At 44.5% G+C, this 17752-nt stretch overlaps 1 protein-coding gene across 2 annotated transcripts in view; it reads right to left on the bottom strand.

Moving 5' to 3' along the window:
• RAB43 (RAB43, member RAS oncogene family) overlaps positions 1-17752 on the bottom strand; it is a 66488-nt gene that overhangs the window by 37723 nt on the left and 11013 nt on the right. Inside the window, exons 2-3 of one of the 2 annotated variants that reach the window (XM_006125840.5) lie at positions 11170-11353; positions 5060-9095 (exon numbers count right to left, since the gene is read on the bottom strand). In XM_006125840.5, coding sequence (XP_006125902.3) covers positions 8845-9095; positions 11170-11353 — 435 coding nt within the window. In that variant the 3' untranslated portion in view covers positions 5060-8844. Of the gene's footprint in view, positions 1-5059; positions 9096-11169; positions 11354-17752 lie in introns of those variants that run through there. The other variant, XM_075939658.2, reaches the window with a different exon arrangement.

Here is a 17752-nt window from a genome sequence, read left to right as displayed (position 1 = left end):
TCGGGTCGTCACTTTTGGTCGGACGTATTCCTGGAGGTTTCATCACATGTTGTGATCTTCAATTCAAAATTCATCTTTATTTCCTGGAGACTCCAGGACAATCCTGAAGGATTGGCAAGCCTAACAGCAGATTGGTTTGCCAGAAAGAATTTGCACAACAGGGTGGTCACCATTGAAACACTGCAAAATCTAAAATGAGCCCAGAATGCTACCGATCACTTGAACATATGGGAAAGAATTGTAAAGTCTGATTGGTCACTGACACACTTCAGGCCTTCCAATTATTACATACAATGCCTGAGGGTACATCTACACTACGAGATTAGGTTGAATGTATTAAGATCTATTTTTAGCACTCGATTTTGTGAAGTCAAAGATGCATGGCCTTGTGTTTTCCTCTCTCCCTTCTTCTCCTGAGAAGCTGTGCACAGGCCTGTCAGCTTTCAACTTTACCTCTCCGGCATTATTTCAGTTATACAAAAGTCTCTTTTTGACATAAAGGAAAAGTTGCTTATGGCAGGAAGGATGCAATGGAAATAGATTCAGTGTCAAACATTATTCTCTCTGCACCATTTCATCAACCGTTTAGATTGGACATTAGGAAAAAATTCCTAACTGTCAGGGTGGTCAAATATTGGAATAAATTGCCAAGGGAGGTGGTGGAATCTCCCTCTCTGGAGATATTTAAGAACAGGTTAGATAGACACCTATCAGGGATGGTGTAGACGGAGCTTGGTCCTGCCTTGAGGGCGGGGGGCTGGACTCGATGACCTCTCGAGGTCCCTTCCAGTCCTATTATTCTATGATTCTATCTCTAGCCATGGTGCAAAACGGCCTGAATCTACTGCCCTTCAGAGCATGCTGCAAGGTCACCGGCATCCCCATTTTTTTGCTCACACTTGGTGGGGGTGGAATATACAGAGAACCAGGAGTCCAGGGTAAGATGGAGAACTTATTTGCTCTTTGTCTGATGCTGGCTGCATTTTGTTGAGGGACAAGGACTGACTGGGGTGTTTTATTGAAACTAAATTAAATAAAATGGAGCCAGGATTCAAAAGCTCAATGGTTTTTCATGCAGGGATGTGTAAGACTCAACTCCCATTTATTTCAAGGAGCTATCTAGCCCCTCAGTGTCTAGTAACAGAAAAAAAATAGTGTTATGTTTTCCACCAGGTGTCTGAGTCTCCACTGCTCTTGCACCTTGTGTCGTCATTCACATCAGTGTAAAATACTGCCTTTCTCTGACCTGGTAGGGTTTTGCATTCACTTTGCATGGGTGTAAATGGCTACATATGGTTCAGTTCTGCCAGGGAAGATCTACAAAGGGATTTTGGGAGCTTAAATGCTCTTTCCGCTTGTGACGGGGCTAGCCTGCCCCGCACTGAGCAGGAGGGAGGGGAGCCCGTTTATTGGGTAGAATATGCCCCTCCCCCACAGCCCTACCGGGCATGCTCGCAGTGCAGCCTCACTATAAAAGGCTGCGAGGCTGCTCAGTTGGGGTGGACTGCCGGGGAGGAAGGAGCTCCAGCCCCAGGTGCACGGCCGCCGCTGGACCTGCTGCCAGAATCCGAGCCGGAGGGACCGCCGCTATTGCTGCTACCATCCCCGGGGTGAGCATGCCCCCAACGCCGATTCCAGGGGGCCCGCCCGCCCCGCTGCAGTGGACAACCCCTGTGCTGCTGCCCCAGAGATGGGACCGGCTGACTTTGCTGCCGCCGCCAGCCCAGCGTTGCCAGGTGGGACCTCCGTCGGCCACAAGGCTGGGGTAGGAAGCAACCCAGGGCAAGGGGCAGGGAAAACCCCAGTGGGCTCGGCGCATTTTGGGGAGGACCCCCCCCCCGCTGAGCCAGTGGTGGGAACCACCCAGCACTATTAGGGCCCTGGGTTGGGGTCCGGTGGAGAGGGAGGGCCTGGACCTCTCTACCCCAACCCCTCAAGGCGTGGACTAGGCCTCAGGGCCTGTTGTGACTGCAGACTAGGCCTCAGGGCCTGCTTTAACCCCCCCAGACCAGGCCTCAGGGTCTGCGAGTTGGGTGGGCCTGCTCTAATCTTGGGGAGGAGAGGATGGAGCGGGGGGGAGGGACCCTGCCACGCTGCTGCTGAAAGATCTGCTCTCAAGTGTCTCAAAGAATGTTACAAAGTGGTCAGTTACATCCTGGTGATGCTGTGACTCTGCAAGCCCAATGGGGTGCCCATGCACTCTGAACTGAACTAGGGATTTCAGTGACCGATCAATTAGTCGCTTCCCCCTTGGCTTCCTCTAGCGCAGAGGCAGAAAAGGGGGGTAAAGGAATGGGTGCTGGGAGGAGCTGGCTTAAAAGCCAGTTCCCCCAACTCCAGCTCTATGGGACTGGGCGGGGCGCAGCAGAGGCGCTTCCTCTTTGAAATGTACAAGAGCCCCAGTGCCCACACGGAGCCCAGTGTTAGTGGGGGGCTCCCTGCTGGCCCTGGGCTCCACACGGCCTATCAATCTTTGAAATGTACAAGAGTCTCCCGTTGGGGCTCATGTACATTTCAAAGGCAGAAAGCACGCTAGTCCTTATTGACTAATGGAATAGTCGATGGAAATCCCATCAATTATTTGATTAGTTAATTGATATTTAACATCCCTAAACTGAACACTGTTCAAAGCAATATTTCTGCCAGTCCAGCAACACACAGGGGATGGCTAGTATGCAGCCAAACAAACCCAGAGACTTATGTGCAATGTGTAATCTGAAGGCTCGCATGCCAAGATACCCAAGTTAGAATCTTCCAGTAGCTTCATATTGTTACCAGTAAGTTCATAAGGATTTGTAGGTACACAAATGTAACTGAGGGCTAAGTAATCTCTTGCAAAGGCTAGCTATCAATTTAGACTGCACACAGGACAATTGTACTTCATGAGGTCTGTAGAACAGAGATGTAATAAATGTACAACTAGTGTTGGAAAATACGCTTTACTTCCCTTTTCCCTCCAACCCATTTACAGACAGTTGCTAATCATTTTCACAATGATTTTCAATATGCACTGGTGAAACAATAGTCAAACCTCTTTTGTGACTCAGTCCTCATCTAGGCTACAAATGTAAGCCAGTTATGTCGCTCGGGGTGTGGAAAATCCACTCGGCTGAATGCTGTTGTTATACCAACAGAAATCCTGGTGGCAGCTCTTCACTAAGCACTGTAGCAGGATGCACCACTGTAAGTGTAGACCAGCCCTCATATACAGTAGAATGGTCTAGACCCAGGCTGAGGCGTACCCAGAGCAGCTCAGCAGGCTGTAAATGTGGCCTTTGTGTTCCTAGAGTTGGAACAGTTGTATGCTGGCCAGTCCTGCAGTGTATCTGAGCAGCCTAAAGGCCCAATTTAAGGACTAGTCAGGTCCGGAATAACTAGAGTCCTGGGCTGTGTCTACATTGGCAAGATTTAGAGCAAAAGCAGCTGCTTTTGCACAAAATCTTGCCACCTGTCTACACTGGCTGCAAGTATTTGCGCAAGAACACTGACTTTCTACTGTGTGAAATCAGTGCTTCTTGTGCAAATACTCTGACGCTCCCGCTCAGGGATAAGTCCTTTTGCGCAAGTATTCTTGTGCAAGAGGCCAGTGTAGACAGGTAATATCAATTTCTTGCACAAGAAAGCCCGATGGCTAAAATGGCCATCAGAGCTTTCTTGCGCAAGAGAGTGTCTACGCTAGCACGGATGCTTTTGCGCAAAAGCAAATCTCTTGCGCAAAGGCACATGCCAATATAGACGCTCTCTTACTCAAATACTCTAACGCAAAAACTCTTGCGTTTAGGCTACGTCTACACTGGCATGATTTTCCAGAAATGCTTTTAATGGAAAAGTTTTCCATGAAAAGCACGTCTCTATTGGCAGGACGCTTTTCCGGAAAAGCACTTTTTGCGGAAAAGCGTCCGTGGCCAATCTAGACGCGCTTTTCCGCAAAAAAGCCCCGATCGCCATTTTCGCAAAAGTCTTTCGGAAAAAGACTTTGCCCAAACGGGAGCAGCATAGTTTTTCTGGAAAAGCACTGATGATTTTACATTAGATCGTCAGTGCTTTTCCAGAAATTCAAGCAGCCAGTGTAGACAGCTGGCAAGTTTTTCTGGAAAAGCAGATGATTTTCCGGAAAAACTTGCCAGTCTAGACACAGCCTTAAAGTATTTGCGCTAAATCTTGCCAGTCTTGAGGCTTGACAGACTGTATTATTGCTCTTGCTTTGCCCTCTTTTTCCATCCATGCCTTCTGCACCATGGCTGAGAGGCACTCCACCAGACTGCTTATGTGACTTTGGGCGAACCGTTTGGTCTCTCTGTGCCTGTGAGCTGGGATAAGACCACCACCCTAAAAATGGGTTCTTAATGAGTTTCCTCCAGTGGACAGGTTGATCTATTAATGTATAGCTGACTTGCTGAGAGGTATAGTGGTTGAAAAACCAATTTCAACTACTCAGTAACTGGCCAATAAATGCTCATTAAATTTGAGACTTACATTATGCAAACCTGCTTGTGTGTTATTTATTTTACTGTATACAAGTTTTCTCTGGGAGTGTGTGTGTGTGTGTATATATAAAACACACATACATAATGTAAAATTGGTTCAAAATATCACTACAGAATTACTGGAGCTCAATACCAAATGGCAAGAGACCATCAGTCAGGGACTGTTTTGGACTATTACATGAAATAATGGAAGTGAAGATATTAAAGTGAACAATATGTGTCAGGGTAGAATCACAAACAACTTTTCAATATTGTTTAAAAACAGTGCTTCTTGAACAATTTGTCAACTCTACACAAAAATGAAACCTATTGTTTTAGTATATCTGATCTTATGGAGGCTTTTGATAGTGTACTTTTGGTACAGAACTCCAGAGGCAATGAAAAAAAACTGAAGTAAAGCCAAAGCTTTTGTGAAGCTTCCTGAAGCAGAGCGTCAGCTGGGACAGATGCGCTTTATGAGGTTAACAAGCACTGCATAATGTGGCATGATCCCAAATGTAGTAAAGCTGATACCATAATTATGGGATTTTCTCCTATTTTCAGTGTTTGTTTTACAAAACAAATTATCAAGGTTCTGTACTAATACACATTTATTTGAAAATGACACAGTTATAAATATGTGTACAAATTCTGCCCATCAAAATGGACTGCATCAGCAACAGGAGATGAATTTAAAAGTTAGTTGTATCCAAACCAAAACAGGGAACAGTACTGTTCAGACAGAGAATAAGCTCCTGTAAGTATTCTCATTTCAGCATAATCTACCGAATTTCACCTTTTGTAAGCTGTTTGGCCAGGGACCAATGCCCCTTTTTTTGAATCTCTACTTTACCTAGCACACTTCTGGCACTGTCAAATGCAAATGACAAACACTATAAAAGTAATGGTAGGCTAAGAAGATGTGCCAAAAGCAATTAATGCACTGTCCAATAGTATAATGGCTGTTTATTGTCTTGTTAAAAGTTCAACTACCATCAAACAGGCTCTCGGCAAATATTTATCTTTTAAATGATGGTTGCATGCTACTGAACCACTCATTTGATGTACATCACTGCAGATTTCTATCCTGAGATTCCCAAGAAATAGTTTTGTGCATATAAATATAGGGACAAATCATGCTCACCCTCCTCTAGCACAATTCTCCTTTTGGTTTCAATGGGATTACTGAAAATAAAGCAAGCAGGATTTGTCTCCTATGGCTTAGATTGCATAGCTATGGATATGATTTATGGATCTATGGCTAGCTGAACAGCAAAGTCTATAAAAGGGATTATTGAAAAAGATATAAATTCTGTTCTCAGTTAAATATATTTCAGTACAAAGAACCATGCATCAGTGAGGATTGTACCATTACTCTCAGGCTCAGGTGATGTGTATAGTATACTCTGCTGGGATAGTTTGAAACAGTGTATTATGAATCCAAACACTGTGCCATTGACTGAGCAGCTATAGCTTTAAAGGAAAAATCCAAGGAGCTAAAGGCTTGAAGGCCCAGTGAACAAACAACAAGTACTGCGTTTTATAACAACTTCTGAGTGAAACAGACTAAGCTCTGCAGATGGATTCTTAAAATTTCAACACTGGAGTTGAAACACCAGATGAACCATAGCAAAGGATTAAGACAAAATAAAGTGCTTGATTTATTTCCGTTTGGCTGCTACACAAAGGTTAAAGAGTCGCATGCTTTTATTCTTTCAGATGCTGGGCTCAGTTCTGCCTTCATTTATAGTGAATGACAAAACTTGCGCTGACTGCAATCAGTAGGATCCAGGTCCTGTCTGGCTCTTAACAAATAGCTCATCCAGGCCTAGAATGCAATAGAGGCTCAGCTGTGATGTAAGTCGTTTCAATACTTGTTTTTTACATGCACATGAATTTTTTTCCAGCACGGTTTTAGTATGTAACTTGGCCCCAGTCCTGCAAACAAGGACTGTGGAGTGATGATGTAAGTGCCCATGAGTAGGCACACCAAATTGTTGGACTGGGGCCTACAGACGCACAATAAAATATGATGATAAGATACAAGTATTCTCTGGATTAAGACCTTAGCAGCTTTTCTAATATGACCACTTCAAAAATTAGTTGGGATAACTCTACCCAGACTATATAGACTGATCAATAAACAGGAGAGGATCTTGAATATATTTGTCATGGTATCTCTTCAATAGAAAAAAGATTTCAGGACTGATTTTAGTTGTTAATCAGACCTTTTTCTAGATTAAACCAATTTTTATCCCTTCTCTGGGGATGAAGTATGAGGTTTGCGGTTTACAAACTGATAGTATATTAGTTGCCTTGAGTTTTGGAAAACTCCATCTGCAGTGTTTTGTTACTTCTGGACACTCGGTTCCTCTTATCTTTGGATGCAGGGGATCCTGGAGTATCCTGGAAAACTGCCCTAGTTAAACTAAAAAACTGTATTTGTGCTTCACCCTGTATTTCCAAATAAAACAGAAATGTGAAAATTTAACTAAATATTAAGGCCCCTTTATTCTTACAACTATAAAATCTGAAGTCAAGTTTATCTTAAATCACAAGCAAACAGTCTACAAAACAAACCTAATTCTTTAGTCAACTACTTTAGTTTAAAATCAAGACAGACGAGAAAATAGTTCAAGAATTTCTGCAGGGAAAGGATTTTTCTGATAAATCAACATTTAAAACAGGGTCCATGATATTAGCCCTTTCTTAGTTTCCTGATGGTATGCGTGGAATGGCCAAAAACTGTATTCCTGGTGGTAATAACCTAAATACACCCTATCATTTTAGGTTAAGACTTTAAAAAACAACTATTGATTTTTGGGTGCCTTCATTTTTTTTTTAAGTGCAGCAACCTGAAACAACTTTTTATGTGTTGATGATCAGAACTTCTGATAATCAAGCTCTTTGTAAAATATCTAGAGTCAGGCATCCAATATCATTATCTGAAATCCTTGGCTTTAAGCTGTAGACTTCAAAAATCCAGTTCTGTTCCTCTTGTAAATCCCTGTTTGTAAGGTGCTTGAGAAGATAAATCCAGGGATAGTTGCTCAGCACTTTCTAACTACAGACGCAACATAAGCTCATAATTAAGAGCTACATCTTTAAGCCAATTTAGCTGGATTATTAAATCAGTTTTAGATAATAATGCAGGCTTTTGGTCAATAGTAAAAGAAGATTTTTCTTGTTAAAGATTTGCAAGAAATGAAAAGCAACTGGTAATGTGTGATTGTGAGGGACGGGGGGAATCAGAGAGGTTTCAGTATTTTCCTATAGCCAAGAAATCATATTTCAGACATTCTTCAGCTAATTTGAAATTCACTGTCCCATCAAATGCCCAGGCTGTAGTTAAGGACTTGTGCAATAAAACCTCTGGCAACAAAACCCAATGCTAATCACATGGGATTGGGCTAACTTTTGTATGTGACCAGTGAGGAATACTGCAGCACTCCAAAGTCAATCATGGCTAATAAAGTCTGTTCAAGGCTTCTCCAGTTCTTATTTCCAGTGGTGCTGTTCTTGAGTTATGGAATGAAATGAATAAAGCTGAGGGTGAAAACTCCATGATACCAACTTGGAAAATAAACTATTCACTGTGCAAATAAGTAAAAAAATCAAACCCCTCCTTCTCCAAGAGTAAACTTAAGAAATGTACTGACTCCTCTTGCTAAACAAGCAAGCAATTTTTATTGCTCAGGCTGATTTCACTATTTGAATGATTTTTTAAAAATCAGAGTGACAGCCCACTTGGCTTAGTACCATCAGTAGTTAGTGGTCCATGTGCCAAATTTCACTTTCAAGGAGAAAGCATCCAGGATGGCCCAGTGTCTTGGAGAGATGGCTGCTGCTGGGTCCTATGTTCAAATCAAGCATGTCGATACTTGAAACACTTTTGCCACAGACACTAGCTAGTAACTTGTCTGGTGTATGTGATCACTTGTGGAATGCTGAGAATTTTAAAAGACCCTATCAAGGCTGACTGACTTAAATGCAGAAATCGTGACACCTTTGCCAGCTACCCACACTGAAGGGTTTAGGACTTCAGGTATATGGTGATTTCTTCTTGATTTACCTTCCTCGGTCCTCCAACAAACAGTTCCAAGCTGCTTCCCTCAGATTCATAACTTACTGAGAAGTTTGCAGCAAAGAAAAGAACAGGGGCAAATACAGAGTAAACATCAAGGAAGATTAAACTTTCAGGTCTAAATTTCAATCAAGTTTGTTTTTAAAAGTAAAAGACAAAATCTTGATTGCATTGTAGTCTAACTTCTACAAAAATGCTGGTCTCTCAGGAGGATACAGCTACTGTGCTATTCAGTCTGAGGGGAAGACATCCCTCTAAATTGCAGCAAAAGTCAGAGATACCACCTAGCTTGTATCAGCAACCGCATCCCCAGCCCTCTGCTATGTCTTTGCTGTCAAGTTTGATGCTGTCTGTGTTTTTCTCATTGAACATGGGGCCTCCGTGCCTTATCATGAGCTCTGTTGCCATCTTCACAAAAGCTTCTTCTACATTGCTGGAGTCTTTCGCAGACGTCTCTATGGCACAGATGATGTCATACTGTTCAGCCAGATTCTGAGCTTCCTCCAGCTGAACCTCTCGAAGGTCACTTAAATCAGACTTGTTTCCTGGCAGAAGAAAATGGAACGGTTTACAGATTAACTTTTTTATAATTCCTGGTATCTGTGCAAATGCTCAGGAGCGGGCATGAAGGAGAAAAGAGACAGTAGCAGGGACCATGGTAGTGGGGTGTTCAGCAGCAAGAGCCTGCGGTGAGGCAGGGAAAACGGGCAGGTGGTCAAAGCCAAAACCATTGCAGGAGTTGGGGATAGAGAAACAAAGATAAAAGTGAGAATGAGCGAGAGCTGCTGCTCAGCCTGCAAGATCTGGATGCAGAACTCTGATCCATGCCGTTATCTATCTATATATTTTAGAAATGTGCGTCTCTGTCTGTCTGTCCATCCGTCTTTGAGTTCGTTTGTTCAAGAACTCCTCCTAAACAGTAAAACAAATTTGGTAAGGGCCACCAAATTTGGTATGCAGCTTCCTATTCTTCTAACTTAAAGCGAGGTCAGGGATTGTGTGTGTCAGGAAAATGGGAAGTGCCTGGAATGGGATTGTTTTCCATAGTGTGGAAAGGGAAGGGACTGATCAGAGGGACAGCAATACTGCAGAGTGACTACTGGGGGCAGCGAGCATGGGGGACAGCTATACTGCAGTGGCCACTGGGAGCAGCTGCAGTGGCTAGCTGGGGCTGGGGTTCACCATTTTGCTGGCCATCAGACTGGATAAGTGGTCCCTCTGTTCCAAACTGTGCTGGAGTAGGTGGTGGTGGGGGAAGACAGCCCGCTGGCCAGCAGTCCCCCCAGAAAAGCTATAGCTAGCCCCCCCACTGTCAGTTCCCTCTCTGTCAGCATGGGATGGTCTGTGTACCCCCTCCTCCAGCCTCCAAACTGGGCCTTGGATCACCAGCAGGGACAGCCAGCACTGCTCCCCAGACCCTGTCCCACCTGGCCTCTGGGGACAAACTGGTAGGCAAGATACTTCCCCTCTGGGACAAGCTGATGGGTGGACTATCCAGTCCCGGCCATCCTGGGGAGAAGCCAGTGGCCACAGCCCATGCCCTGAGTCTCCCTCCTCCCCACTTCCTGCCCTGATTCCTGCATCCTTCCCTCTGTCCCTCTTCACCCTCTGCCCTGACTCCTGAACCCCCACACTCCCATCCTGCTGCCCTGAGCTCACTACATTTCAAAGGCCCTGCCCTGACTCCGGCACCTCCCACACCTCCAGTGTCCTGTCCTGAGCCCCCCCACATCTCCAAAGCTATGCCCTGACTCCTTCACGCTTCCATACCACCAGCCTCCTACCCTGAAGGATCTAGGCAAGTCTTCTAGTATAAAATTAAACTAACATTCACTCTTTGGACTTTAAGCACCAAAAGGCTAACCTGTTGTCCTGCATAGTAAGTATCCTGACACAGTCATTGCCCATGAGAAATGAAATTACACACAGGAACTGGCTTTTCAAAGATCAGGTGCACAGCTGTGTGCCAAACACTCAACTTGCACGTACAACTGCAGTAAATGCAAGTACAGAGCAGGTGCAAAATGGTGCGTGCGTTTTCACCCATGTGCCTGACTCTGAAATTCAGATCTACAAGAACAACACTGAACAGGGAGGGAAGTCAGAGAACGTAAGCTCTAGCAGGTTTTTAAAAAATGAAAAGCAGAGGAAACCTCCTATCTGCCATAATGTGAACTCAAGACATTTAAACTTCCAGGAACTGTCTGTCTGTACTGTGCCTAGCGCAGGGGGTAATGGTCCATTACCTGGGAGCCTAAATCATATGTAATACAATGTGGGGTATATGCTGGACTGAGAAGCAAGAGAATATGGATTCAAATACACAATATACTCCCCAGAAAATAAAGTTGGGAAAAAACAGGTATGCTGAGGTGGTGATATCTAAACATGACAGTGGAACCCAGAAGCCCCAACCTTGGAATCTTGTTTCTGACAGTGGCTTCCCCTGAACAAATTATTTCACTTTATTATGTCTGTTCTGACTTCAGTAAAAGTAGGAAAAAACTCCTACCTGCCTCTCAGAGGTGGTGTGAGTGGTTAGTGTTGGCAGAGTGCTTTGATGCTACCTAGTTTTGAGCTCCTCATTCATCCAGAAAGGGATTAATTCCCCAAACTCACCAATCAGTAACTGCACTATGTTGGAACCAGCGTACTTTCTCACATCCTCAATCCAGCGAGGAATGGCCTGGAAGGAGCTTTTCTTGCTGATGTCATAGGCTAAGATTGCTCCATTGGCGCTGCGGTAGTAGCTTTGTGTGATGGTTCGGAATCTCTCCTGGCCTGCTGTGTCCCAGATCTGCAGCTAAACAACATAGATCATGCAGTGAGATACTGGCTAGTCACTCAGAGGGAACTGGCCTTGCCTTTCAGGTTAAAAAGCTTTTCATCCTGTCGTCCTGGATGAAATGTGGCTGAGTCAGGATTTAAATACACACTGAGTTCTGCTGGTTAACAGGACAGAAGGTAGTTCAGCGATTCTATAGAAAATTTGTGCATAAATGTAGTGCTTTTAAAAAAATAATCTTTAAAAAAAATCCTAGGTCCCTCAGCTGAAATGAGAATTTTATACTCAGGGTAACATTTTCATACTTGTTTGCCTAATGTTAGCACCAAAGTCCATAATTAGGCATTTATGCAAAAACGAACTCATTTTTAGGGGTACTAGTATTTCCAACTCCCAATGAAGTCCTTAGGAGCACAGAATGCTCCGTTGCTTGGATATCTAAATATACTACCTAAAAATTTTCCCTCCACACCAATGGGTCCCAACCTTTATACCATAGGCTGGCAAACCCATTCACAAATTTTTGGCGGACCAGTAAAATTTTATTTCCATATTTGCATATTCATTATAGTTATGAATTTTAAGAGGTCAGTGTTATTTTACATCGTTTCTATACACACACAATACATGTCGTTGTAACATGAGATGGGGAATCTGTTTTGGATTGGGGGCCAATAATCCACAGAAAATGTAGTTGGGGGCCACACAGAAGTGAGAAGCAAACCCCCCCCCCCCCAAACCAAAACAAAACACCAACCAAAACCTGACATTCCCCACCCCTGTTGTAACCGATCAGAGTTTGCACAAACCTACAACGCTAAAAAAATTGTTACCAGAATCCCTTTCCTTTCTTATCTTAAGCCATTTACACCTATGTACACTTTGTTTGAAATGTAATCATGCAAATGTCATCAGCTAGGCCTTTTGTTCCAATATTCAAAAGCAGCCTCAAAGCTTTTAACCCATCTGAGATGTTGGCAGAACTCCATACAGCCTGCCCCAGCCCAGGGAAGTGTCCCATGTCTGTAGCCCCGAAAGGGCTGCTGTGCTAAGACAGTCCGGTTCTTGCTGCCTGCAGTCCAGATGGGAGCAAGTTAAGACATCCCAAACAGATGGCCCTGTGTCCCCACCTCACTGCATAGACATCAGCACCCTCCCTCTTTACCCCAATGTAATCTGCTCCCCCCCCAGCCCACCCCACAAGAGAGTCCTATGTCTGCAGCCCAGCTGGGGCTGCTGTGCTGACATATGCAGGGTTTAACTCTTGCTGCCTGCAGCCCAGAGGGAAACAAGTTAAGACACCCCAAACTCCCCTCTGTCCCCACCTCACTTCCCCCACCTACCCCACGCAGTCAGCTCCCCCTTGCCCAGACCAGGAAGCTAGAGGAGTGTGTTTCGTTTCCTAACAGGAAGCTGCAAGATAACCCGGTTGCGGTAATCAAACCTCTCCTCCAGTACTTACTGCACACTCCAAACTCCCCTTCCCTCTGGCCCTCTCCTGTCCCAGCCACGTACTTCCTCCTTGTGTCCCCTTTCCTACCAGCAAACTCATTGTCCGGAGCAGGGAGCTTCTGCTGCTGAGGGAGTACCCCTCCCCAGCCAGGAAGCTCCCTATGTGGCAGCCCTAAACCTCTGGCTGGGGTTCAATTAGCAGCTGCCCTGCCATACAGCTTACAGCAGGGGTCTCCAACCTTTTTAACCACAAGGTCGCTTTTTGAATTTAAGTGCAATGTAAGTTCTACCTCAAACCCAAATACCCTTGTCCCACTTCCTTCCCGCCCCTTCTTTGAGGCCCCGCCACTGCTCCACCCCTTCTCTGAGGCTTCACCCTGCTCACTCCATCCCTCTTCCTCCTCCATCCTCACTCACTTTCAGCAGGCTAGGGTAGGGGGTTGAGGTGCAGGCTCTGGTCATTGGCCAAGGAGTTTAGAGTGTGGGAGGGGCTCCGGGATTAGGCCAGGGCAGGCCATTGGGATCCAGCAGGGGTTTCAGGGTGCAAGCTCTGGGAAGGAGTTTGGGTGCAGGGGGACTCAGGTCTGGGGCAGAAGGTTTGGTGCAGGAGGTTGGGTGTAAGACTGGGACAGGGATTCAGGCTCTGGCTGGGCACCACTTAACTGAGATGGCTTCTGGCTGGTGGAGCAGTGGGGTTAAGGCGGCTTCCTCCTGCCCTGGTCCTGCCCCACTCCTGAAAGCAGCTGGCATGTACAGCAATGGCTGCATGGCGCCATGTGCTGCCCCTCATCTACAGGCCCTGAGCCCACAGCTTCCACTGGCCAAGGTTCCCCATCACTGATCAATGGGAGCTGCAGGAGCAGTGTGTGCAGGCAAGGACAGCATGTGGAGACCCCCTGCTCTGCCTTTCCCAGGAGCTGCAGGAACATGCCAGCCACTTCCAGGAGCAGCAATTCCCATAGGGCTAATTACTCCAGACATTTTAGAACTCACTACTCAATTAATTAAATTTAATCGTAAGAGAGAAAATTATGAAATGCACAGACCACTCCAAAACCAAACTCAATGCACTTTGCAAGCAGTAAAAGAAGTACAGCCGCTCCCCGAGTTGCGAACGGTCGAGTTATGACCGTTCGCACTTACGACCAAAGCTCCCCTGGAGCTTACAAACAGACGGTCGTGTGTAACTCAATGGGGTCCAAGTTACGAACGGATCGAGTTACAGCCAAGCGTTTGGTCCGTAACTCGTTCATAACTCAGACAGAGGCTGTAGCAACAGCCCCCCATATATGTGTTAGGTCAGAAGATGAGAGTGAAGGACTGTGTGTGCTTGGGAGAATGACAGAGACACACACACTGTGTGAGAGTGCCAGAGCATTGCTAAGCTCCCTCCATCCCCTTCTCATTGTGTAGAGATGGGGTACAGAGTGGGAGGAGGAAGGGACACCCTGACATTGGTGCCTCTTCTCCCTCCCACACCTTGCACAGCAAGCAGGAGGCTCCCAGGGAGGCAGCTCCAAGGCAAAGGGCAGGAGCAGCATGACAGTGGGTGGAGGAGCAACTGAAGTGTCGGCACTTGATAGCTTCCTGGCCAAACCAGTCAGGATCACCTGTCAGTGGCTCCAAAATCTACTAGTATATCCCGATCTACTGGTTGGTGAGCACTGACTTAGGGGGAACCTGGGTTATGTCTAGACTACATCCCTCTGGCAACAGAGGGATGTAAATTAGACATACCGACATTGCAAAATAAGTGGGGATTTAAATCTCCTGCGCTTCATTTGAATAAAAATGGCCACCGCGTTTTGCCGAGTCAGCAGTTTGTCAGCAAAAAGCAGCTGTCAAGACGAGGATCGGGCGACAAAGAAAGCCTTTGTCGGCCAATCCCTTATGCCTTGTAAAATGAGGTTTACAGGAGGGATGTCACCAGAGGGATGTAGTCTAGACATACCCTTAGATTCCTGCTGAGCCAATCATCAAGGCATGGGCATGGCCAACAGCCAGCGGTTCATGGCCCGGCACCAGTCCGTCGCCTAGCAGTTGGGAACCACTGCTCTACACAACTAGGAAGATAAACAGTGTCACAGAACTGAATGTTTCTCAGTCATCCTCTTCACTTAGGTGGCTGAATAGACATACATGGATATAGGTACAGGACGCTCTAAACTGTAATGCTCTCCCTTAAATCCAGTAACATAGGAACTGCTATCCCAGATCAGATGGTGGTCCATCGCGTTTAGTACACAGTGTCTGAGTAGTCAGCATAGGATGTGTGAGAAGAAAGTACAATAAAGCTGATGGTGAGCAGTACAGAACGTCCCCAATGACTTTCACAGTGTTTTCCTTTTCAGTTTTAAATCTGTTGCCTTTCACTTTCATATTACCTCTTCCTTGTATTCTGAGAGGTAGAGAGGAGTATCTAGTTTACCTTCTGTGTACTATTCACTATGGCTATGTCTAGACTGCAGGCTTCTTTCGAAAGAGGCTCTTTCAAAAGCATCTTTCGAAAGAGCCTCTTTCGAAAGATCGCGTCTAGACTGCAGGCGGATCTTTCGAAAGAGAAATCCGCTTTTTCGAAAGAGAGCACCCAGCGAGTCTGGATGCTCTCTTTCGAAGACGGCCTCTTTACATTGAAGAACGCCTTCTTTCGAAAGAGGAACTTTCGAAAGAAGGCGTTCTTCCTCGTAAATTGAGGTTTACTGCCATCGAAAGAAAAGCCGCGTTCTTTCGAAATAATTTCGAAAGAACGCGGCTTGAGTCTGGACGCAGGGGAAGTTTTTTCGGGAAAAGGCTGGACACGGCCCATGAGTGCATCTACACAGCACTGTAACTCGAAATAAGATACTCAATTTGAGCTACAGAAATTGCATATTTTATTTCAATGCTATTTCGAAATAGCTTATTTTGTATTTCAAAATAAAGTGCTATTCCAAAACGTCCCTTACTCCTCATAGAATGAGGTTTACAGGATGTCGGAATAGCAAGCCTGAAATAACAGGCTTTCTGTGTAGACGTTGGATAACTATTTTGGGACACTCCAGTATCCCAGAATAGCATTGCAGTGTAGATGTAGCTAATTTAATTTAATTTAAAATGTATAATATAAACCTTTGTACCTTTGTCATAACTTCTTTTTTTTGTCTCTTCTTGATAAACGGTCTCAGTCTTTTCAATCTCCCCAGACATGGAAGTTTTTCCATTTCTGAGACCTTCTATTTCTTGTATATTCTTTTTGAGATGATATGACCAAAATGTAACACAGAAATCCCAGTCAGGATGTACCCTGGATCAATATTTGTTTTCTGTCCTATTCCTTATGCATTCTAATGTTGTGGCTGCATTTTTGACCACTGCTGCATACCTGAGCAGAGGTTTTGGTTTTGGCATTTTCCTATGTGGTAACAGTTTATTTAGAATCCATTAATATGTATATTATTTTAAATTAGTCCTTCTTGTTACAATTGCGGCCCGTGTTCCGGTTTAATACGGCCCCACAGGTAATTTGGCAATATCTATCTTTTAAGGCCCCCAACGAATCCATATGTATTGAGATGAATACACTGTAAAATCTCAGTTAATGTCAGTTGGTCTAAATCAGTTATAAATATATTTGGACACAACATGTATACTTGGTGTTATGTTCCTGTTCATATTTTTTGAACTTAAAAGTTGACAGACAACCTTTATTACCAATAATATGTAATGTACTTTACAATGTTCCTGACATATATTTCAGCTTCCTGGATTTTTTTTTCATCTGGCCTTCAGATATGAAAGGCAGAGTGATTTAACACCTGTTTAGATTTGTCATCCATGTGACGAAATGAAAAGTATGCCGTTTGCAATAAACTTTGCATAAAATAGTTAATTTGCATTTAATTTTAATGGTTCAAAGAATGTCAGGCAAAATGGTTGGCCCTCACGCATGTTCACTTCATCAAATCTGGCCCTCTTTGAAAAAAGTTTGGACACCCCTGACCTAGGGGCTCGGAGGCTCAGGGTTGGGGCAGTCCTGGACAGGGGAGGAGGGAAAGGAACGTGCCCTCAGCTAGTCTACCTGGTGATTCAGTCTCTTTTCGGAATGGATAATGAGAATCAATCCCATTCCAGGCACATCCCATTTTCTGGCACAACCAAACACCTTGCTTAAGTAATGATAAGAGGAAACTAGATCCTGAATTTGATGGTCCTAGCTCTTACCATTTAGGATGAGTTCTTGAACGAACAGACAGACAGCTGGACACATGGACAGACCAACAAAGTCTCTCAAATATACAGTAGATTTCATAACAATGCTGGGATCACACAGGCAGTATAAGATATGGCGTTCTTAACTTTTTCCTTGTAAAGTGCTTAGGCTTTGTAATTGATGTGATAATGTCCGTCACTTAGCAACCTTAACTGCTGTTTAAACAATTTCTGTTTTTGTAATTACATTGGCAACAAATCACATTAAAACAGTGAGATAGAGGAGTTGGGGAATAAGGGCTCAATTCAACTGAGGACTGTTTTAAAGCAATTATCACCAGGAGCAAGTGGGTACTGGGTAAAGGAAAGGATAAATACGCACTGTTTTCATGAAGTGTGACAGGATATTCTCGCTGAACAAAGCAGAGGAGATGCCCTTGCCACCCGTCTTGTGATGGTAATTTTGTTACTGAAAGCCTATTTATTACATGAGTTGATTATTTTCTGTTTTTTTTTCTTTGAATTTTGTGGAATCCCCAGGCCTTAATACTGGTTGGCACTGGGAAGAAATGTGCTAAACAGAATGTACTATTTTGACACACAATCATCTACTTGTGCAACACCTACCCCTATTGCAAAAATAATGAGCATACTGCATACAAACTTTGCATCACAAACAACAGAGCTTTCTCCTGTTCTTTATTGCTGTATAAAGTTTAATGGCTCGAATGCTAAATAACTATCAGATAAATTGGGTAAAATGCACATCCGATGCTG

Source organism: Pelodiscus sinensis, chromosome 11, assembly GCF_052426305.1.
Source record: "Pelodiscus sinensis isolate ZL-2025 chromosome 11, ASM5242630v1, whole genome shotgun sequence".
NCBI classification, from domain to species: Eukaryota; Metazoa; Chordata; order Testudines; family Trionychidae; genus Pelodiscus; species Pelodiscus sinensis.
The sequence above is the reverse complement of the archived record's forward strand: the minus strand, read 5'-3'. Positions and strand labels throughout refer to the sequence as shown.